The 25,013-nt window shown below is 33.0% G+C and overlaps 1 protein-coding gene and 1 long non-coding RNA gene across 2 annotated transcripts; both read right to left on the reverse strand.

Annotated features, from left to right (window-relative positions):
- Window positions 1-4,062: 4,062 nt before the first annotated feature.
- LOC143081769 (uncharacterized) lies at window positions 4,063-5,674 on the reverse strand. Its single transcript, XR_012980076.1, has 4 exons — window positions 5,535-5,674; window positions 5,148-5,192; window positions 4,762-4,871; window positions 4,063-4,563 (listed from the first exon to the last, which is right to left on the reverse strand). It is a non-coding gene; the product is annotated as an uncharacterized LOC143081769 (long non-coding RNA).
- Window positions 5,675-14,466: 8,792 nt separating this feature from the next.
- Window positions 14,467-24,668, reverse strand: LOC143083274 (neuronal acetylcholine receptor subunit beta-3-like). Its single transcript, XM_076259544.1, has 6 exons — window positions 24,583-24,668; window positions 23,815-23,960; window positions 18,121-18,165; window positions 17,344-17,453; window positions 15,997-16,517; window positions 14,467-15,115 (listed from the first exon to the last, which is right to left on the reverse strand). The coding sequence occupies exons 1-6, from the start codon at window positions 24,644-24,646 to the stop codon at window positions 14,979-14,981; spliced, it is 1,023 nt and encodes a 340-aa protein (XP_076115659.1). The 5' UTR covers window positions 24,647-24,668; the 3' UTR covers window positions 14,467-14,978.
- Window positions 24,669-25,013: the final 345 nt, after the last annotated feature.

The following is a 25,013-nucleotide window of genomic DNA, read 5'->3' on the forward strand; positions in this document are numbered from 1 at the left end:
TCAACCAATAAGGATCTATTTTGATATGAAAATATTAAGATTCAGTTGAAAATGTCACTTGCTATGGCTTTATGATATAAAAATGTGAATTGGAGCAAAGGTCAAAATCTAGAACGTCCAAATAACCTATGACCTTGACCTCAATTTCAAGGTCATAAACCAAGGATCCCAAAACAACAGACCCTAGGTTTGTATTATGTATGGTTCATGAGTAATATCACTTTACGCATAATTCTAAATATAAGAGGGGCAAAAACTCCCATTTTTTGTCTACACACCCTTCCAATCAAAATTTATAAGTTACGACATGTCGCAACTAACAATTTAGTAAAAATAATTTGTCGAAATCTTATAAAGTTAATGAAAATAAGTGAAAATAAGCCAAAATCAAAATTTAGAATTTGACCTTGACCTTTGACCTTGACCTTATTTTCATTTTTTTGGACTAAGGATCTTAAATCAAAAGACCCTAGGTCTCTATCACTTATGGTTTACCAGCTAGAAATGCATATCACTTATATCATATATAAAAGGGGGGATAACTCTCATATGGAGTCTCCGGATAGCTTCGGTCCAAATGAAACAGAACATCCTGAGGATATAACGAGCAATTTTGAAAAATAAATTTGTCGGTTTCTTATACGGTTGCGAAGCCTTAGAGGACACAAGAAAAACAGTGTTCGGGGAGATAACTCTTACAAGGTAAAGTTTTTTGTTACGCGGTGTCAGTTTCAGAAGCGTATTAACTGTTCGATATCATATACCTTATATCTAAGCGACATCTTGTGAAACAAAAAAACAGCGAAGGAAAAAAAAGTTGGCGGAAGAAAAAAAAAAAAAATAATAATAATAATAATAATCAGAACAAACCCTATAGGTCTTTCACCTGAAAGGTTGAAAGACCTAATTAATCAAAGACACCTGGCCTACATGTGTATTCGCCAGTGAGACCAAATGCTATCATCAAAGTTAGCATTGATGAGCACTATTTATTGATTTCAAAATAAAACATGAACAGATTATCTAAAGAAATACGGAAACTTAAATATTTAAAAATTAGAATAAGATGAAACATCCGCATCAAGATTTTTAATCATAAACATTTATATAGAGGTGAACTCCTTCTTTAGCACTCATAAATTTTGTTGTATGTTTAGAATCTTGAACAATCTAATAAAGTTAATACTTTAAGAAATATGTTACTTTCATCGATGAGAGTTAAACAAAAACACAAGTCAAATCTGCGTAGATGCCGTCTATTCGAATATCCTAAATATCTTGAAAGTATCAACCAATAATAGTGTATCATTTTCGTTTTCTAAGTATTAAAAGTAACGCAGATTACCATGTGGAGTGTCATGATATTTTAATATGTTATCGTGTATAATAGTTTTATTCAATAGGTAAACACACATGATGTGCTAGCTAAAAATTATTGCAAATTTATAATAAGCTTATCTTAACATTATTTTTCTATATACATACAAAAGCTCATATATGACGGGATTTTTGAGACATAAGTCATATCGTGGAAATGAATGGCGTCAATTTCACTCCCGGTTTTTAGTGTTGTTTCTTATTTATTAACCGTTGATGTAAATGTCTTTTGGTTTCATGAGTCTTTGTTTACTCCTTGGTTTTGATTGCTATTGTCTTCAAATCAATTATCAAACCGAATATTAATAGCCAAGTCACTTTGTTGAAGACCGTACTTTGACCTTTAATGATTGACTTTTAAAAATTGTGATTTTGGATGGAGAGTTGTCTTATTGGCACTCATACCACACCTTACTATATCTATAAGTTAATGATTTTTTTTTAAAGTAATTGTTACTTTTTTCAGTAAAGTTTTTTTTATCATCGGGAGTTTGTTCGGTATGTTATATCTCATAAACGTTTGTTTAGTTCATAGAATGGGTTTTAAAAGAGGAAGGCATAATTGGCCACATTAAGGTCCAAACAATGATGCAAAAATAATGTATTAACGTTTCAGAAAATATCATATATGTATTGGACGTCAGCTAATGAATAGTAAGTAGAATCAATATATATAACTGTGTGCTCCCTTTTTAAATACTCTTTGTTGTATTTGTATAAACCAGGAAAGAAATATAAATTATACGATATTTTATCGATTAAGAATTAGCCAAATTAATGTGAATGCCACCATTTCAGATATTTCTGATGACCAGAAAAATGAGACACCATATTTGCGCATCAAAATGTTCTTTGAGCTCTGGCCTTGCGGTCATTAAACTTTCGAGCATGATTTTCGTACTCAGACTCGAAAATCAACCAATCAAAATACTGGATTCGGTGTTTCGAGCACTAATTTTGTACTCCAAGTTCCGAGTAAAGTTTTATGACCGAGGATCCTGGTGTTTTTAGAAGTTGTCTAATTGTCTCTGTATTTGATACCTAATTTTATATAGATTAGACCGTTGGTTAAGAGACGACATATTTACTCACCAAAATGTTCTTTGAGCTCTGGCCTTGAAGTCATAAGTCTTTCGAGTCAGTTTTTTATACTCATACTCCAAAATCAATCAATAACAGTGCTGGATTTTATGTTTTGAGCATGATTTTTGTGGTCCGAGCACTGAGCAAAATTTTATGACTTCAAGGCCAGGTGTATACTAGAAGTTGTCTAATTTGCAAAAGTACCACATCTCTGTATTTGATATCAATACATAGTAGGAAAGCTTCTTCTATCAAGCACGTTCTAATGACCTCCTTGATCAAATCTACTTTTAAAACAGTTTAACAGTCGGCCTGTTATTGACGTTGTATCTTAATACATTTGTACCTACTTTTTTCATTCATAAATATTAACAGGGTAAAACGATATAATATCTAATCAACAAATTAGAGGATAATGTTGATTATAAATTGTGATTTTGTTATCCCTTGAACCGTTATCTCAGAGTTTATATTTTGATCATGTACACATTCTCTTCTGTATTCCCCTGCACGTAAGTGTTGTTATATGACTGTTCAATTTGTATTTTTTAAAAGGGAAGATCATAAGCATGACGGTTTCCATTGTTTTGAGACTTGATAATGGTTGAAAGTAATTATGCAATTTCTTAAGTTTGTTTCACAAATTAATTTGCTCACCAAGACCCCACAGATTGCTATCCCACAAATAAAGGACGTAACTTCGAAACAAGTTTTATTCAACACATGTTCAATGAAAAATCTCATTTTTACACTTATTGAAAACTAATGCTATTGTCTTTATTTAAGAAAGATTTACCTTACTGTCTGTAAGTGAATCCAGTTATATCTTTTGAATGAGAGGGAGAATATAAAAATAATGGAACACCAAAAAAAAAACGCAAAAACAAGTGATTCACCCAATATCAATTAAATCGCAGTTTATTTTGTATAAATTCACTATACTATTAAAGATGTCACAAACTAAAAGTGATACTTAACAAATCGATAATATCAAATCAGTAGTTGTTCCTAATAATATATCCGTCGTTATAGCAAAATAGTGTAGCATTACGTTTAATATAAATCCGATATTCTACACGTTTCATCATTCATAATCATATAAAGTTCAATATGCCCGTAAATAGTAACTATCAAACAAGAAAGTAAAGTTACCTAACCAAATAACTTAATGGGCCTAAAATATCTCATCAGCTTTCTGTATCCCCACATCTTAAAACGGTCCATAGTCTTGTAAGACTGCTCTTTAATACCAATCGTGATATGGTTAGTACAGTTTTGTTGTTCTTCGAACGCAATTTTGTGTTCGTTTTTGCATACACCGCCATGTAATTTGGGATGAACACAATTCAGTCGACATCTACATGTATCAATGTCTGATTTTCTCTCGAAGTAGCTCAGAACAACAGAGCTAAATATTACTATAAGACTGCTACACGTTATCTGTAAAAAGTATTTCCCTGAAACAAAATAGAAAAATAACAGTAACTCAATTCTATCTTCCAATAAACATAAGACATATATAGTAATATTTTCGTTGAAAAAGTAATTTCTAGCGATAAATTTCGGACAATATCAAAATTGCATTATTGCAAAGTGTACTTTTAGAGTTTTCTGGTAAAACACTACTAACTTGAAGCATCAATACCATAAAAGAAAGGAATATCGTTATTCCAAAACTAAGACGTTCGCCTTCGTCTATTGGGATAAAGAAGGATAGAACTGCTAGTATAGATAAGGCAGAGGCCGGAAACACTATGTTGTAGATATAATGTGCAGGCAATCGTTTCAAATATACTTCTAGTTTAAGAAATGACGGAAATGATGTGTTCTCCACATTCGTGATCTTCCAAAATGCATGGTCGTCTTTGTTTTTTATCATATCCGATGGTTGCTACATTGTCGTCCCAGACAAACATTTGCTGTTGACTAACTCCGGTCGACCCAAGAGCTATAGAACATTTTTGGCAATCCGCTGGAAATAATTCGGTATTGGCACTACATATAGTACTAAGCTCTCCAAATGGCAGTGCAAGAATTGTTCCATCGTTCTGAACAAGTACTTGTTCTGCTTGCAGTCCATCAGACAAAAAACTTGATTCTAGCCTGAAATGGGAGTAAGACTTTGTATACGTACTGTTTAATTCAAAAGCATTTGATGCTGTCCAAATGAAAGATAACAAAATATTAATAACTTATCACGATTGTCTTAATTAACAACATTAATACAAATGCACGAACAAACAAGTAAAAGAATGAAATAGTACACATTTGTAAATGTATCTGATAACGAACAAATCTAACCTGTTATAAATTAAGAAGTCTGGTGTCCACACCTCTCTTCCTGTTGCAGTAAAATAGGATATTCCATCATATAAAGAGGGATCCCAAACTAAGAATTCGTCTTTCCATTTCTAAAAATAAAAATTGAATTGAATAGAATGTATTACAATACGAATTTCTTTATTTCATAACATTTTCAAGTAGCGCATATTGTTGTTGTTGATGAAAGGTATTATTGTTTTCGTTAAAATCTCCAATTTTTAATGAGACTAGGTTTCACAATCTGGTTATTTTTATTGTCCTTTAAATGTTATTTCGTTTAAACCAGATCTGCTAGGGTAATAATAGCAATGTTAACGTACTGGTATTCAATTGATTAGATTGATTGGTATTACAAAACGACTCACCAATTCAACTGTTATAGTCTGTGTAAGTCTCGCTTCTTTATCTGACTAAAAATATAAGAGAACAAACACCGTTGATATTAGATGGTATTTTGTATAATAGTACAAAAGTAGCAATGCAACATGTACAAGTAAGTTACAAAACGTTTGCTGAGATGCTTAACACATTCGATCTTATTCAACATACGTGTTCCTTAATGACATTTGTCACCAATATACAATGAGTGGTAAGGTATTCGATATGTATAATTCAATGGGATATAAACATTGTATTTGACAGCGATTTCAAGCTTGATAACAAACGATACTTGCTGCTCCTTGCTTGTAATTAGTAAAACAGCTAACTGGTTTTCTTGTAATTAATGTACTAAATTTAAGTATATATCATACCAGATCTTTTAGTCTTAAAAAATTCCACTTCAAGCTTATCTGTACAGTATCTGTAACATTTCGACGTGGGATAACCTGTGCATTATACGTGGATTCGTTAAATAGGGCACTACGTAGTACGATTTCCGGATTAACGTTCTGTTAACCTACAACAGAACGATAAAACTATACAGTCAGGAGTCTACTTCGTCAAAATTATCTCCCCATTACGCCAGTTCATTTTCACAATCGTAGAAATGGAAGCCATTGTAGGGATGACGCGCTACCAATATTGCTCTTGGAAACCGATAAATTTATCCACATTGCACCATTACGATCCTTATATGTCAGTTGTATTTTAAAAGACAAATGTATCAACTAGCTAATGAGCATCAGTTAATAATCTTGTCTGCATTGATTCAACTTAAAACTATTGTCTGATCGGTTGTCAGGTGGAATTTTCGAAAATTCATAAACATTTAAAAAAATTCTAATTAAATATTTCGTGGAAGGGCAGACTAGATTTTTTTTGGTGTATGAAGACTATAAACCCTAGTAATCACACACAAAAAAATAGAATTTTTTGAAGATATGCATTTTCATCATCCAACATGAAAGACTGTCGTCAAGTACTTTCAGTAAAAAAATAGCTATTCGAACACACCTTCTCTGTTTTTGTGACTCATTAGATAGGTATTTCTCTTGACCCATATATTTCATCTTTTAGTACTGTGATTTTTTGTGTGTTATAAAGTCAACCTGTAGCTTTAATATATAAAAATGATGGAATCTGAAGCGAGACGATGTATGAAATATTCTTACTTTGTACGATATCAAGACAAAATACTCAACTCAAACACGCCCTAACATAAAAAGGTGCACTCGATTTTCTCTTTTCGATACAATTGTTACCCATTTTTTTTTTATTTTTTCTTCAGTCACATAATGGAAGGGCAGACACGAAAATAACTGAACTAATAGATTGATATGTTTTCCGTCCGTGGTAATTTTTCCATAAAAGTCGGAGGTTATGCATTTTCGTCATCCAACTTGAAAGATACCCATGTCGTCGACTTGATATCTAATTGTTCTGCTTAACTATGTACTAGATAAATTGAAAACTTATGCAAATGGTGTTTTTAAAATAAAACACCTCTTAATTGAGACAAAAAATGCAATTTTGTTTGTTTCTATTAACTTTTAAAAATTTTGTCACTATAGTAAACAATACAGTAAACATTTATCGCCTTCTCTAACAAAGAGCCTCGATTGTTTTGTTCTATTTCAACCTGGTTTCCGACTGTATAAGGAAAACTCACATTGTTTTTTGTTCAGATTTACGTGCTGCTTCCTATTCCCGTGTCAGGTTTTGATTTCACAATGCATGGTATTGACGTTGTCTGTTTCGTTTTTTAAGGCCGTCGTGTGATTACCTTAATTAGTATTTGTTTTCTCCCTTGATTGATATCTTCTGACATGATTTATGATAGTTCAATATTGGTAAACTGCCGTTCCATAAATTTTAAACAGAACAAATGTAGTTATTTCGAATAACTGGTAGTGTTTATTCAAGAATGTTTTACGATAGACAATAAACACAACATTTGTTTTTAGATACAATTGATATATTAAAATAAATACATCTTTTTGAATTATCAAATTTTTATTAAAGCACAAGGGTAATATCAAATACAACTGCATTGACTTTTAAGAGAATTTCAAACTCATATATTAAAAACAAACTGTCAACACCATGGCAAAGCACTGTAATACCTTACGTATTGTACGATTCTCCTCATGCAAAGCTCTGATTCCTTTCACGGATTTGGCTATACTTTTTTAGAATTTTTGGATTATAGCTCTACATCTTTTATATAAGCTTTGGATTTTACATATTTTGGCCATGAGCATCACTGAAGAGACATTATTTGTCGAAATGCGCATCTGGTGCAGAAAAATTGGTACCGTTAATGTTATTACTACACAGTACACAACACTCATATTTTTCACCTTTAATATCAAATCAAACAGACTTACAAAAATCAAATTACACATGCTCGCGGTCTATGCTTATCTTTTTAATCTGTATATTGGGTTATATGACTTTCGGTAGTCTTTTGATGTCATCTCGGTGGTGAATTAGATGACGTCTAGACTAAATTATTTACGAAATAGTTATATGCATCATCGAGTCAATTCGTCGGAAATTGCTTATTTTAGACTTTTAATAATTTAGAGTTATATGCCTTAGTATGCTTTTAATAAAATATGAGTACTTGAGTCAAAGAGGCAAATTAGAACATGAATACGACAGCTTCAATCACAATTGTTTTCCTGTACTCAGATTGGCAACTGCTTTACCGTTTATAGTGACCACAGTCATGACTCCTCTCCATAAAAATTTGAAAACCGCAAAACACAAATAAGAAGGAAAAGCTGTGATGATAGAAAGAGTTCACAAATATAAAATAAACACACTAAAACACAGAAGCACGCACTATTGTTTCAATGTTTAAATACAAATAGTTTGCATGGACACCACAGTGACTCTTTTATCTCACATATAATTTATCATTAGCTCCATGATTCAGTGTAGTTTGATCGATATAACGAATGAAACATTTTGAATCTATTATACGTTATAAATTGGTATCAAATTGAAAAAAAAAATAAATATACGCCTTTCTTACTCTTCAAATTCTATAACATCACCACAAGAAGCCGTTTTATATGAAGTAAACAGCCGAATTAAGGCATACTTCTTTTGATTCTCATTTGAAAGAAACAAGTGTATGAAACCAATTAAATAAACAATTACAACGTGATGGGTGAACAAACAAATTCATAACGGTTTCGCCAAAAAATATAGTGAAACAACATACAAAATATGATACGAAATAAAATCATTGAAAAAATTACAAGTACACTTTACTTATTTGATTCACTCGAAGCGTTTTTCTTTTTAAAATGTGTTTGAAATTCAATGCATGTTTATGTAACTCTAAAACATTTTGCAAACTAACATTTGGTCAAGATAAAAAAAAAATGAAGCGCAACTACAATAAATACGTAATACTTACAATATATACATTGATAAATAAACGATAAATACGCAACAGTTAATACAGTAACACTAGAAGTCATGTCCTCTTCGATCGTGAATACATGTAAAAACAGTGTTGTTATACCTTTTCCGTTTTGTTAATATCTATTGTAATTACTTTGTCCACAAATCAGTCACGTTGATTACCATGTGAATTTTACAGTTATGTTTGCAATGTTTTATAATTCAGTTAAATCAACTTTTCAATACATACTACATTTGCATCCATATACGTTAAATTAACAGTAAATTTGTATTTCCATTAGTTGTATTGACATAATTCTTAATAGACACATTAGTGGAACACTTTCATCGATGAAGCAAAAGTAATATAATATACAGACTTAAAATTGTCGACATTGAATTCAGTTGATACATTTCAAATTAAGTATATCATGTATATTCATGTTCTCTAACCTTCATATCTGGAAAAAGACTCGATCTATAAACATGATAAAGTTATTTTTCAAACCTTTAATGAATTTTTAAGGCACAGAGGTAAAATGGGGACGATGACATACGATGGGCACACAAACGTGCAATGGTCCTTTCGCTTAAGGGCGATGATATTCACGACGCGTGATAGCTAGTTTACAACTACAAATGTTCAATTATTAGGAGAATTTTTTTTGTTTGTTTTTTGGATATATGTTCTTTTGGCAATAAAACCACATCTCATTATTTTTCTATTTTTGTAAACAATTTTCGTTATGAAACCGAAATGTTCATCTATAATTATCAATATTTTTAGACGTACAGCTTCCTGTATGTGTTTTTATCGCGGTTTTACCTCTCTTTGAGATAGGTTGAACAAATGGCAATGTACCGCTCACCTTTTGACGAAACGCAAATCAAAGTGAGCACTTATAAATTAATATCGCAGGAACCTTAAACCTAAGTTTTACTGGAAATGGGTAACGCTTTTACCATACATTGTAGACATTGAATTCAGTTAAAACATTTCAAATTAAGTACATTCATGTTCTCTAACAGTACGAAAATACCTTCATATCTGGAAAAAGACTCGATCTATAAACATAATAAAGTTATTTTTCAAACTTTCCTTTAATAAATTTTTAAGTCACTGAGGTAAAATGGGGACGATGAAATACGATGGGCACACAAAAGTGCGATGGTCCTTTCGCTTAAGGGTGATGATATTCACGACGCGTGATAGCTACAAATGTTCAATTATTATGAGAATGCGTTATTTTTAATGAGGAATTATATAAATACAAGTTAAAACAATGTTCTCCAGTTGCAGTATTAACCTATCACATGTGTTGCTATCGTTTACAGAAGCCGGATACATTTGTCGCAAACGATAATTTTTTAAAGTTTTACACTAAAAACAAAATAACAAACTTCATCTGCATATGGGAAATACATTTCCCAACTCATTAGGTATTCATAAGCTTGCAGTTGTTGATCGGACTTTGTAAAACGTCACCAGTGTTTAAGCAGAAAGTTATTGAACCAGGGTTACCTCAAATAACATCTTGTCCTTTTAAAAAAAAGTTAATAGGAATATACCAAGATCTTGTTGAAAAATACATTCTGGATCATCTTTACAAATAATACACGATGGTCTTTAAGTATAGACACAAGGTACTGACATTGTTTGTCATCGTTAATGCGAGTAAATGTGTTCTTTCGTTCATGTTCACACTATATAGACTTCATCGCTAGTTTGTTTTCCTTGCATACACAGTCCATGGAAGAAGCGAATCGATAAAAAAATTTATGATATCGCATAGCGATATTGTCTTATATCAATTGTAAATATGCAGACATTCCATGATGAAAATGTAGTTAGAAGTAAACGTTTATGTCCGTGTAAAATTTGAAGTGCTGTGTTTTTCTTATATACATAAATATACAAATGCTATTAGTTCTAATATCAATGCGATACTTTTAAAATATCATCGCGTTGTTTTTGTTATATCACTATTAGTGATTGTTAGTATTAATATTTGACTGCTGTACCCATATTTTGACAATTTTACCTGTTATGTCTGTTTTGTTCACGCATCGTTGTAAATATGACAGAATTTGATGAGACTGTCATACACGTGAGAGATTTAGCGCTATAAAACCAGGTTCAATCCGCCATTTTCAAAATTTTAAAATGGCAGTTAGTTTAAACTTATTTATTTATAGTGGATCGGGAAACAAGTTTTGCAACTTATATTAATCACTTTCTACTTTGCGGGTGCGAGTGCTGCCTTGTAGGCGGCATTAGCCTACTTTTTTTCGAAATCTACAAGGGTGTCTTTAAAGTGCAAGAGATATGGATCTCTCTTAACACGGGTCAGCCATTTATCGTCCCCTTTCGACGGACTATCATTGTGTCCTCAAGACCATACATACTCGCAAATGGTGTCAAGGGAGAGCCGAAAATTGAGTTCCTGAAATTTTCATCTCGAACGGGAATCGTACCAGGAACCTTTGCGTTAGTAGTCCAATGCACTTACCACTACACCACGGCTCTCTTGAAAATGCAAGTACCGATGGGGTTTAATAAACAATGTCGTAATCAAATGGCTAAGTATCAAAATTATTGCTCACATATAAACATTTAGCAAATTTTATGATGAACGCACCGTAATAATATATATCTGATATGCTCGCAACGAATGCACGCATTGAAGACTTTCTTTATTGATAACAATGAAACTAACGTGTGACAAAGATTAATCATGCTGTCCTCGCTCAGATTGATTCGACAAAATCTTACCTGTACTTTTGAATCTCATTTTTTTATACACATTAGACCGTTGGTTTTCCTGTTTCAATGGTTCAACATTAGTATATTTTGTTCTTATATAGCGTGGTGTTCGCTGTGAGTCAAGGCTCCGTGTTTAAGGCCCTGTTTTGATCTATAACGGTTTACTTGAAACAAATTATTACTTTGGTGGAAAGTTGTCTCATTTGAACTCATGCACCATCTTCTTATATCTATAAATCTTTAAAATTTCCCCTTATAAATAACTGCTTTCCAGTCCTCAAAAAACGTCATTTGGGTGCTTAATCTTTTGTAAAGTGCAATATGAATTAGCACACTTCTAAAGTTTTAACGGTAACGACAGTTATGATGGTACAAGCACGATTACGTCAATCAAAATACCAAAAAAATAGCACTGAACGATCTTAATTTATAAATATAGAAAAGATATATACACATTTCTAACGTCAACAGAAATTTACATCTTATTTATTTGTTTTCTAAACATTTAATTAGTATTCATTGAAGAAATGAATTTATGACAAGCGATACGTATTGTTATTTTGCACTAAGAAATGTTCGCGTATTTATACGATCGGTTACCAGTCGAAAACGAAAGTCAAATCTATGTGGCAACAATACATCGGAATGCCCTCACGGTCATCGCGATGTAAAACAGCCTCCACGCGGCGAGCTGATTATGTTAATAGAGATATCGATTTACCAACGGGAAAAGTCTTTGATATCCAAAAAGAACTGTTTTCCTTCTCAATATGTTTTGTCTATGTTAATAACAAATACTTTTTCTGTTTGAAAAGATTTTTGATTTTCGTTGTATCTGAAGTTGTTCAATTTATAGTCTGAGGCTACTCAGTTGGTATCTTCAAAGTTCGGGACATCAGCATTTGTACATTTTAATTTGTTTGGAATATTTATTTTACCATTTGAATATTCATTGTAATTTGGAGCTGTATTGGATTGGATTGTTTGAATGAATGTTTTTTGTTTTTGTTTTAAGTAATGATATTTTTTTGTCTATTTCGATATTACCCATGTGGATACGCTATAGCAGTGTGACCTCAAGGGCGGATCCATCCGTTTTCCAAAAGGGGGGGTTTCAACCGTATGTCCCCATTCAAATGCATTGATCGGACCAGGAGCCGGTCATGATCTCAGTTTGTGAATTATGTTTGCGATTCTCTTGACATGCATTGTGACGTGTCATCGTATTCATTTTATATTAGAAAACTATAGCAGTTATATAAGAAAAATATAGCATTCATAATTTTTTTTATATTAAAATAAACATCGCTATGATATAAGACAAACATCGCATTGATTTAATACAATATAGCAGTATCTTTGACTCATAGGCGATTTTGGCTTAGCAAACAATTGAATTCATCTCAATTGCATTCCACTGAATTTGCTACATGATATTTATTGAATGTGTACATCTACAAATGATAAATCGTGCATTTATGTTTCATTTATTCAACAATTCAATGTTCTCGTTTAAATACACCTTGCTTGTTATTACATAAAATAATTCATGGAAATTATACAGCAAACTTATGTCGTGTTAAATGTCACCCTGTTTTAAGAAAAGAGTCATTACTTTATACCGAGAAATCTGCCTTTCTTCGTACAAATGCTAATATTCGTCTGAAATTTCCCACAATGCAACTCGTTGATATAAGACAATATCGCTCGTTGATATAAGAAAAGTTTATATCGATTCGCTTCTTCCATAGACTGATACAAGCAATTTACAGAGTCATCAATAATGAAATAAAATGGCACTAGATGCTTTCACAATGGCTGATTCCAGCGCCACTGAAAAATCATATGCGTCTGGCGTAACATATTATCAACCTGGTATTTTTGGTGAGGTTTTAAAATCTCAATCACGAATTGTTTGGTCAATACATTAAAATAAAGGTCTGTGTCGCAACGATATGTTTTTGCAGACTTAGATCTTCTTCACCAAAACTGTCGTCTAATTTGTAATATATTAATTGTGTTTTTGTTTTGTCTTCGTCGAAATTATGTATAGTGTGTTATTGATATTGAACGCTTTAATTTCAATTAGGAACAGATATGATAAGGATCAAACAATATGACTTTGTGGATAGTTGTCTCATTGGCAATCATACCACATCTTCTTTTTTATAACTAGATAAAAAAAAAAGACAGATGATCAATACATACGTTTAATTTGATTTATATTTTAAAAGTATTTTTAAATAAGTAGTATTCTAATTCCTGCACTTATTTAAGTCATTTTCCAAATTTAAAATATTTTTCGAGTCTCAATCCAGTGTGTAGAAATTACCGGTATTTATAATTATAGTATCCTAGTATATATCTATGTAATACATTTGTTAGTTGTTATTGCTTTGTATCGATGTTACAAGTCAAACCCTTTTCAACTAAATGTGGTGTGCAACCACTGTCCACTATACGAATGTGTCCCTTGTCAATGTACCTTTTATCCATTTGATGTCGTTGTTGTTGTGCTATTCACATGTATCGTGTTCGTTTTTCGTTTCTTGTTTTGTACGAAATAAAGTTATTATCTTTCTGTTTTTCTGTTTTCTATTTGTAATTTCGGGATTGTTATAGTTGGGAAACAAGCATTAGTTTTAATCATTGTTGAAGTGCATATACTAGTTACTAATGTTTACGTATTTTTTTGTTGTTTTTATGGATGTTCTATTGGCAATACAACCACATCTCATTACTTTTTTTCTATTTTTGTAAACCATTTTCGTTGTGACATCGATATGTTCATCTAGAATTATCAATATTTTTAGACGTACAGCTTCCTGCATGTGTTTTTATCGTGGTTTTACCTCTCTTCGTGAAAGATTGAACAAGTGACAATTTACCACTCTCGTTTTGACGAATCGCAAATCAAAGTGAGCACTCATCAATAAATATCGCAGGAACCTTAAATTTAAGTTTTTACTGGATATGGGTTACGGTTGTGCCATGCGTGTTCAGTTATTAAAGAAAAGAATGTATACATTTAAAATTGAAATAAGAGAACGACCAAGTTAAATCATTTCAGAACTCGAATCAACCAACAAAAAATGCTACTACATAGTAAAAAAAGGCTGATCTACATGTTTAATTGATAGAAGGTTGTAAATCAAATATGAAAAATAAACCCAAATCCATGATCACTAATTTGAGAACAAATGCGTCGTCAACTGATTTCTTTCTAAAAGAATCGAAATAAACTACCAAAAAAATGCATGATAAACAGCTCATGTTATATAGTAGGTCTTCAAGTTTATGCACACATGGAGACTGAAGAAGTTTATCTTGGACATTGAATAGTGCACTACTGAAACTCGTTTTCTGCTTTTTCTATTCCACATCAGAGCATGTACTATTATTCATGACACTCAACAGCTCAACATGTGCATAGACTGTAGTTATAAAACAGGAGAGTAAAGTAACCCAATCAAATATTAGTAGAGGTCTAAAATATTTCCTCAGCCTTTTATATGCAATAATCTTCCATTTATTTCTTGCGTTATCGTGTTGCTGTAATGTTTCCGGTTTGGTATCGCCTGTATCTACTTGTTGGTTGTTCAAAGCAATGACTTGATCTCTTTTGCAAAAACTGTCATCTGAAGTGGGTTGAATAGAAGTCGGTGGACATGTGTATTTTGGGAATTTCTGATTTACTGCCAAAATAACTTAAAACAACAGAATTGAAAACAGCTACAAAGCTGCTGCACGTCAACTGTAAAAAGTATTTACCTGAAACAGATTAAAAATATCAGGTGCGTAATGATCTTCTGTTTTGTATTTGTATGAAGATGTTGATGTGCAAATAAGTGTGTTCAAATTTGTGTAGTTAAAGAATATTTTAATTGTATATGTGTTTCTATCAGTTAAAAAGGATAAATGTTTAATCCGTGTCGCATACAATTTTTGACCACTAAATTGTATTGTTCCTGCTAACTAATTAATAAACGACCCATATCTAGATTGTTTGTGACGCAAAATAGTTACTGAAATGCTATTAAAGGTAGTTAAACATTTATATTAAGTTAGATATCATTTTTTATTTTGTTGATAGATAGGTATTTTAACTGTTGATGGATAGTATTGCAATTCTGTTTACATTTAATTTGGCATTAAGCAATACTTCAGATCTGTTATTCATCTTTATTTGAGGTATTCACAAAAACCGGCGTGATTTTAAGTAGGGATAACTTATTGTTAACGAGATGTTACTAAACGTTTGGTTGACCTGTATTGCTTTTCTTCTTTTCATGTAAAAAAGAAGATGTGGCAAGATTGCCATTGAGACAACTCTCAACAAGAGACCAAAATGACACAGCAATTAACAGCTCTAGGTCACGGTACGGCCTTCAACAATGAGCAAAGCCCATACCGCATAGTCAGCTTTAACAGGCCCCGACATGACAATGTGATACAATTCAAACGAGAAAACTATTTCGGGTTAACTTCCCCAATTCAATGTACATCTTATTGACTTATATTGTAGACAGATATGATATATTTTTGTTGCTTTAAAACATTTTTTTTTATTTTTACGATATTTTGGATATGATGTATACTTACAGCAGATCAAATTTTAGTAGACTTTGAAATTGTTTAACAAATAAACCTACCTACAGCGGAAACGCTTTTGGAGTTTTCTGGTAAAATACTGCTTACTTGCAGCATCAAGACCATAAACGATAAAAAAATTGTCATTCCAAAACCAAGACGTTCACCTTCTTCTATCGGAATAAAGAACGCTAAAACAGCAAGTATGGATAGTGCAGATGCAGGGATAACAATGTTGTTAATGTAATGTGCAGGTAACCTCAGCAAATAGATATGAATTTCAGCAAAAGACGCAACGATAGGCAATTTCTCAAAACGCCAGATTTCCCAGAACGCATGGCTATCTTTATTATCTTCAAATCCAGTTAACGATTCATTTTCGTCCCAAACGAATATATGTTGTTGGCTGACAACAGACGCTCCGATAATTATATTACATTTCGTACAATCGGCAGGAAATGATGCTGTATCAGCGTTGCATATAGTGCTCAGTTCCCCATAAGGTTGAGCGTTAATTGTTCCATCGTATTTGACAAGAACTTTTTCAGCTTGAAGTCCATCTGATAAAAAGCTTGATTCAAGTCTGAAAAAAATGGTTAGAACTTAGAATAGATGTATATAGGTTTACCTAAACATTAAGCATTTTCAAAGATGTATTTATTAAGTTTACCTAAACAATATGCATTGCAAATTATTATATAAGAGTAAACAATTTTCTGTGTATAGAATCATAATCAAAACAGTGTGGCTGTGGCCATTGATTGACGACCTAAATTATCCCATTGACTGGGACAGATTAGGTGAACGTGTGTCTGTAACGACCACTGCTCACTATTTACTTATTGTAGAATTTAAACTATGGGGTAACCTAAGGTTCTTAACGCCTTCAATAATAAAATAATTCGAAAAATTAATCAGGAATAATCTTTATGCTTTGATTTATATTATTGATATAAATCATAACATCGTGTTATTCCTGATTAATTTTTCGAATAACTTCATTTAGGTGTTGAGAACCTTTGGTGACCCCACAGTTTAAGTGCCTTTAACAAGTACATAGTGAGCAGTGGTCGTTACAGACAAACGTTCTTATAATCTGTCCCAGTCAATGGGATAATTTAGGTCGTCAATCAATGGCCACAGCCCTTCTGTTTTGAAAATGATTCTAATTTGGATACAAGAATAAATTATTGAAAAATGATTAATCGTATTCAGTAAGCGTTTATCTAAAAGAGAATTTAAAATGTTCAATATAATAAAAAGAAAGAACAAAACGTGTTGGTAAATATTGTGTCCGTTTACCGTTTATAAATAAATAAATAAATCATAGATATCTAAAATAGAACTAACTGACAATAAATAAATAAACACAAGTATAATGATGTAAATGATAAAATTAATTGTCAAACCGATTAAATATTGTGAAATCAGGTGTCCAAACTTCCTTCCCTGATGCTGTCAAGTATGATTTTCCTCCGTATAAAGAGGGGTCCCAAACTAAATAGTCATCTTTCCATTTCTATAAAAAAGAAATAAAACAAAAAATCATGATTTATTTTTAAAACATATTCAATAAACCCGTTCAGTAATAATTAGTCTTGTTTTAAACATGATAATGATTTTATTTTCATTAATAGATTGTTATTTCCGACTTTTCCTTAAAAAAAAACAGGGAACAATTGTCGTTCGGTTGTCATGTATATATTTGCAAATACTAACACTATATCTACACATTCATACATTTCACGAGAAATTGATATATGTTTACATATTTGTGAAACATCTAATAATACAAAGAACACACTGTAAATAACTGCATGTCACATTAGTAATATGATAAGGGCCAGTATTTAAGTATATCATTTCATAGCACCTGTTATAACCAGATTCTGATGAATTAAATCCGGAAATGGTCTTAACGTTTGTTATATTTTCATAATTGGTCTTAAATTGGGTTTTATGCCTGTCTTTGATATATATTTTTTTCTTTGGTATTTGTAGATTTTCTAATTATTAACTTGTTTTCACTGGCTTATTGTTTCGGTGACTACTCAAAACGTTTCCAAATTCCCTTTAATGCATATTATAATTAATGTGTTAACTGTGCACATGAAGATGTATGTACTTCTTTTATTATCCGATACAACATGTATATGTTGTAATGATTGATTTAGTAAATGTCGTACCAAATCCATTCCAATAGATTGGGAGAGTCGTGATTCCTTTTCGAACTGAAAAAGAATAAATGTATAATGTATATGTAAACTAAGAAACCTATATTATAAAATTAAATAATATCTTTTGGTTTCTCGACATTAACTAATTTCCAAATTTCTGTTAGGTATATTTACAATATTCGACAAAAACGCAGTAAAGTTTACATAAAAAGAGAGGTTTCTCTGACGGCTCCTGAAAAATTTGAAGATTTCATGATCTACAACCATTGTAGAGAATATTTATATACATTTGTATATTTACAGGGTGTAAGACACATCACTACACACATTTAAACAAAATTTCGATCTTTATTTCACAAATTTGATTTCAAAATTTTGACAACTGGCGGGAACGTACCTCTTTGTTTGACAATCCAACTTCCGGTGTATCTCTATGTAAACAATCTAGCGGGATAAATCAATTCACCAAATGACCACATGAGCAGAAAATTAGAAAAATACATTGCAGACCAGCCACAATTTCCTCCTGGCTTCCAACACAAAACTGCAATCTTAGTCTCAGACAGCAAAGGCTATACCCTACGGAACAATTGCTTGCAAAAAGAATTTCCACTAGAAACTTGGTGTAAATCGGGGGCAACAACCGAAGTACTTGTTAACCTGATAAAAACTAGAATTGCAAAAGCCATCAAGCGACACCACCACATCATTATTTACCTCTGGTCCGGGACCTGTGATCTCACCACAAAGGAAGGAAAATATATAAAATTGAAATTTCTTAACAACAGAGCAATCAAAATTATAGAAGATCAATACAAAAGAGCTATAAGTATCATTGACAGTTATCAACATGCTGAAATAAAATTTATCGATTGCCCACTTATTTCTATATCAAACTGGAACAAGAGTAAAGGACATAAAAGACCAGAAACATACAAAGTTGAGGATTTCCTAGCGACAAAACAAATACAGGAACTAAATGGTAAAATATATGAACTCAACAGAAGACTCAACAAAACATCAGTCAAAATAAGCAAATACTTTTTCAGAGGGCGCAAGAGAAGGAAAGGACAAACACGTAAATCAGTCAACCTGTCGATCAACAACAAGGACGGCATACATCCTGGACGTCTACTGAGTCTAGCGATTACTAAAAACATCTTGCTGGACACTTACACCGAATGCTTCAGTATTGACCAAGAATCTGAATTTATTCAAATCCGAGTTGAACAAGAGGAATTGAACTCCTTATTCTAATCAACATCTTCAAGCTACCAAGAAAACAAACTGGGTGCCAAAAGTGAACAGACAAGACGAGTAGTAAAATTCTAGGTGAGTTAATCTTATCAGGTTTTGCTACTTACCTCTTGTATAGGATCACCACACAAAACACTCAACCAATGTTTTCTCTTCCAGAACTGGACTCTTGAAGTGATTGAAAAGAACACAAAGACTCAGATTGAAAATAACACAAAGACTCAGATTGGAACACCCATAATATTGTAAGTACCGTTAGTATAAGATACATTATCATCAACCGAAATGTTTTATTATACTGTATTTATGCTTACACTTACTCTTTGGACAAGACAAGCTTTTACTGTTCACCAAGTAATACTTACCCCACAACATAAATACAAACCAACACATCAGGACTGCATCTACAAAAATAATGCTCTAGAAGGGGTAAATATATACTTATCTGAACACCATCTAAGCCCAGTAACATCATCTGTACAAACTTACTACTGGATAAAAAGCTGTAAAAAACATATTCAATTGACTCAACAAAAATTTAAAACTGTCCGAGAGAGGAGTACACAAAGACTAATCTTACTCTTACTGAGTGGCATAGAGACAAACCCAGGACCAAGACGACCAAGATTCCCTTGCACGATATGCCAAAAAGCATGTAAAATAGAATCCATAGCTTGTGACGACTGCGATAAGTGGACACATAGAAACTGCATTGGTATGTCAACATCAGAATACAGCAACCTAGGCAAAAGTGAAGACACATGGACTTGCCCATCTTGCTGCAAACCAAACAATTCTTCAACCAAAATATATTTTATACCAAATGGAGATGACAGCAAGCACTCAATACAAAATATATCGACCAATCCATTAATGATGGACAGTATATCAGAAGCATCAATACCATCAACATCAGATTCCAGCATTAATTCACCATCATTTAACACAACATCTTTCAGCACTGATATACCGATCATGACATCATCACCAAAACCAACTAAAACCAAACCAGTCACTAAAAAACAGTTAAGAATATTGAACATCAATTTTCAAAGTCTCAGAAAAAAAGGAAAACTACTCGAAGCAATCATTGAGTCAACTGAGCCAGATGTAATAATAGGCACGGAAACCTGGCTTGATCCAAACATCAAATCAAGCGAGATTATACCAGACTACTTCCATTATGACACGGAACGCCGAGATCGCCCAAAGGACCCCCATGGAGGGGTATTGATAGCAGCTAAACAAACATTACAGCTTGGTAACATCATAAAAAGCACAGAAATAGAACTACTAACTGGCACTATTAACTTAGAAGGAAAAAAGAAAATGCTTATAGGCGCTTTTTATCGACCACCTGATAAAACAGATGACACATACTTGAATAAAATGAAAGACGAAATAAATAACATCAGAGCAAAACATCAAAAAGACATATTCCTTATTGGTGGCGATTTCAACTTACCCGATATCAACTGGGCAGAACAAACTATAGACCATAGACAGTATCCCACCAGAACCAACCAGGCATTCTTGGAACTTGTAGCTGACAACGGGCTAGAACAAATTGTGGACTTTCCAACACGAAAAGAGAATACCTTAGATTTATTGCTTACATCTCATCCTTCATTTAAATTAAGATGCAAACCATTACCATCAATAGGAAACAGCGACCATGACATCGTCCTCCTAGATATGGCTTGTAAACCACTTAAACCTAAACCAGTCAGAAGAAAAATATTTCTATGGAAAAAAGCTGAAATACATAATATAAAGGAAGATCTACAAAACTTTATAACTACCTTCAAAAACATCAAAGATAGAAGCGTTGAGTCTTTATGGCAGGCATTTAAAACAACTGTACAAACCACCATAGAGAAAAGAGTACCAACGAAAATGACCCTTGGAAGAAACACTCATCCATGGATCAATACAACCATTAGACGCAAAATAAACCAAAAGCAGAAAGCACACAAGAAGGCGAGAAAAACTAAAAAGAAAAGAGACAAGGACAGGTATAAAAGACTACAACAAGAAGTGCAGTGGGAGGTCCGACAAGCCAACAAGAAGTATATGGAAGAGGTCAGTTCCGACTATAGAGATAATGCAAAGAAATTCTGGTCTTATATCAAGAGCAAAGGTCAGGAGTGGACAGGAGTGGCACCGCTAAAAAACAAAATGGGATTTCTGCAAAGTGACATCAAGAGTAAAGCTGACATTTTAAACGACCAATTCCAGTCAGTATTTACCAAAGAAAACCTAAATAACTTTCCGGATAAAGGAAAAAGTCCATACTCCACCATGAAGGACATAAAAATTAGTACCAACGGAGTCCACAAATTATTAAAAAACCTGAAACCGCATAAAGCTACTAGTCCCGATTCAATACCAGCCTTTATACTGAAAGCAGCAGCAGAACAACTTGCTCCTATACTCACAGACCTATATCAAACATCATTGAACACTGGTGAAGTCCCGCAAGATTGGAGAGATGCCAATGTAGTTCCACTTTTTAAAAAAGACGAAAGGCACCTAGCATCTAACTACAGACCAGTATCTCTAACTTCCATCACATGTAAGGTCTTAGAACATATTGTACATAGCAACATCATGGACCACTTTGACAAAAATAAAATAGTAACTGATGCACAACACGGATTCCGCAAAAGGAATTGCGAATCCCAACTAATTGTAACCATCAACGACATTGCATCGAAATTAAAAAGTAGCGGCCAAGTAGACATCATCCTGCTTGACTTTGCAAAAGCATTTAACAAGGTACCACATCACCGCCTCCTACACAAGTTGGAATACTACGGCGTCAACCCCAAAACCAATAAATGGATTCGCTCTTTCCTACATAACAGAAAGCAGAGCGTGATATTAGAGGGTGCCGTCTCTTCACAAGTACCAGTACTCTCTGGTGTACCCCAAGGCACAGTCCTTGGTCCATTACTGTTCCTGGCCTACATTAATGACATGCCAGAAACAGCATCTACATCAGAGACCAAATTGTTCGCGGATGACAGCCTTCTCTTTCGTACCATCACCAACCAAGCTGACAGTGAACTTCTCCAAAAGGACTTAACAGCATTGGAAGACTGGGAAAACAAATGGCAGATGAGTTTTAATGCCAAAAAATGCCTTGTCATTAGAATATCCCCCAAAAATAGACCAGTGATACAAACATCGTACCATCTTCACGGTCATACTCTAGACACAGAGGAAGCAAGTAAATATCTTGGAGTAACCATCAGTAACAACCTAACATGGGATAAACACATAGACAATACAGTAGGCAAAGGAAACAGAACTTTGGGGTTTATACGTAGAAACCTCAAAGGCTGTACAAAACCTGTAAAGGCAGCTGCATATGTGTCCATGGTAAGACCTGCAGTGGAATATGCAAGCACAGTATGGGACCCAACCGCTCAAAACAAAATCAAGGCAATTGAACAGGTTCAGAAAAGAGCTGCACGATTTGTGAATAACAACTACACAGACCGAACACCTGGCTGTGTCACAAATATGGTTAAAAATCTAAAGTGGGAAAGCCTCGAAAAACGGAGGAAAACAAATAGATTGTGCATGCTATTCAAGATCCAGCATGAACTTATAGATATAGACCGTCACCAATATTTGACGCCGAATGATAACCGGACCAGAGGTAAAAACCGCTTCTTCCAAGAAAGAACAAGTACAGACACCTACGGCCAATCTTTCTTCCCGAGGACAATCAGGGACTGGAACAACCTACCAACAACAGTTACAGCGACCAACACCGTTGAGGGATTCAGAGCTGCCCTGAAGGCATGCTCTGAAAGGAAGTAGGAAAACCAGTTGTAAATAATTTTAATTGTATATTTTTCTGCGAACGTTTTAAATGTAATTTGTAAATAGCCAAGAGAAATCTTTCTGTGTTGCCCGACACTGCGTAAAGTTTTCGCGCGGAACCATTAACATTCAGCAATGAATCCGGTTCCTTACCTGGAAGAAGAAGAAGAAGAAGGTAAAAGATACCAAAGGAACATTCAAACCCAAAAATAGTAAATAACCTGACAAAACCATGGCTCAAAAACAAAGTGACAAACGGACAAACATTAGTACACAAAACAGAACATAGAGAACAAAAGACTGTGCAACACAAACTTCACAATAATACGGGTGTGATCTCGAGTACATTTCTAGGTAAGCAGACGAGTTGTGTTATTTATGTAAGTACAAACCCTGTGAAAACCTAACCTATATTCAGTCAATTGAGTATTGCAGGGCTGTAAAAGAAGATTATGTTTTTTTTTACAAAGTGAGTAAGCACGCTTACATTACGAAACCAAACCCTAAAATATTAAATATAAAAGAGGAGATGTGGTATGATTGCAAATGAGACAACTCTCCACAAGAGACCAGAATGACAAAGAAAATTTACGTTTAAATGATAAAACATACCAGTCCTTCTAGTCTTATAAAATTCCACTTCATGACAATTTCTACATTTTCAGTAACGTTCCTCCGTGGAATAACCTGTGAACTATATCTGGACTCGTTGAACAGAACATTTCGCAGCATCAGCTCATGATTTATTGTTTCTAAACCTGACAACAATATGTTAAAGAGTTATAAGCGGGAAAAAAATAAAAAGACAATTATAAGCTTATAAAACACAACAGAGAAAATAAGGATGAGCAACACGAACTCCACCACAATTTGGTATAATCGCAGGTGCTCGTGGAAGGTAAGCACATACAAATCTTCATAAACTAGTACTATGCATATTTTTATATGTCATATACAGCTGTCGCTGACCTGATAACACTTTTTCTCGTGAATATTTAAAAAGAAATTGCCGAAATTTTATTTGATTATTTATACGACCTCTTCAACCTGTTTTTATCCAATGCATACAACGACTCAAACTTGTTTCTTTTGCAATTTTTAGAAAAAACATATTTCACTTGTTAATATCTTTGGTTTGCAAACTATAAATCATTATGTTTTATGCTTATTGTTGATATTTTAGTCCACTCTCAAACAAATTTGTTCACCATCGAGTGTAGGTTTCAACAGGTAATGTACATTTCATTGTGTTGTATATTTCTGCGCTTGTCTAGGCCTCATCCTTATATCGTTGATATATCAAGTCAATTTTATTGTCTATGTATGCACGTCCTTTTTATATTGATTAATCATTAACGTTAGAAACTAATTAATACTTACTAGATGTAGTTTTACAGAAAATTGATAAACAGGACAAAATATACGTCTTCCATACAGACGTCATACTTCTAGTTGGAGCTTAAAACCTTCATACAGAACTAGTTTTATATTATTGCGTTTTGATGTATCGAAAAATAGTCAAGTCACGTGACTCACAATTAGTAAGTTTCAATGTTTTATAATTCCGTTAGATCGATTAAATACATTTAGCAATGATTTCTATAAGTCAATATTGTTTGGCATCTTTATTGTACATTTTATATATTTACACTGAAAGTTTGGACTATGAAATTAACTTCTTTATAATCTTTATCCAATTTGTTCATATTTTACGATAATGTGATATCAATCAATTAAATAAATACGTGATACACAACTTTCCATATAAATATTTTCGATTTTCACAGACGTTCAGCTTTGTAAAAAATGGT

Source organism: Mytilus galloprovincialis, chromosome 7 (genome assembly GCF_965363235.1).
Source record: "Mytilus galloprovincialis chromosome 7, xbMytGall1.hap1.1, whole genome shotgun sequence".
Taxonomy (NCBI): domain Eukaryota; kingdom Metazoa; phylum Mollusca; class Bivalvia; order Mytilida; family Mytilidae; genus Mytilus; species Mytilus galloprovincialis.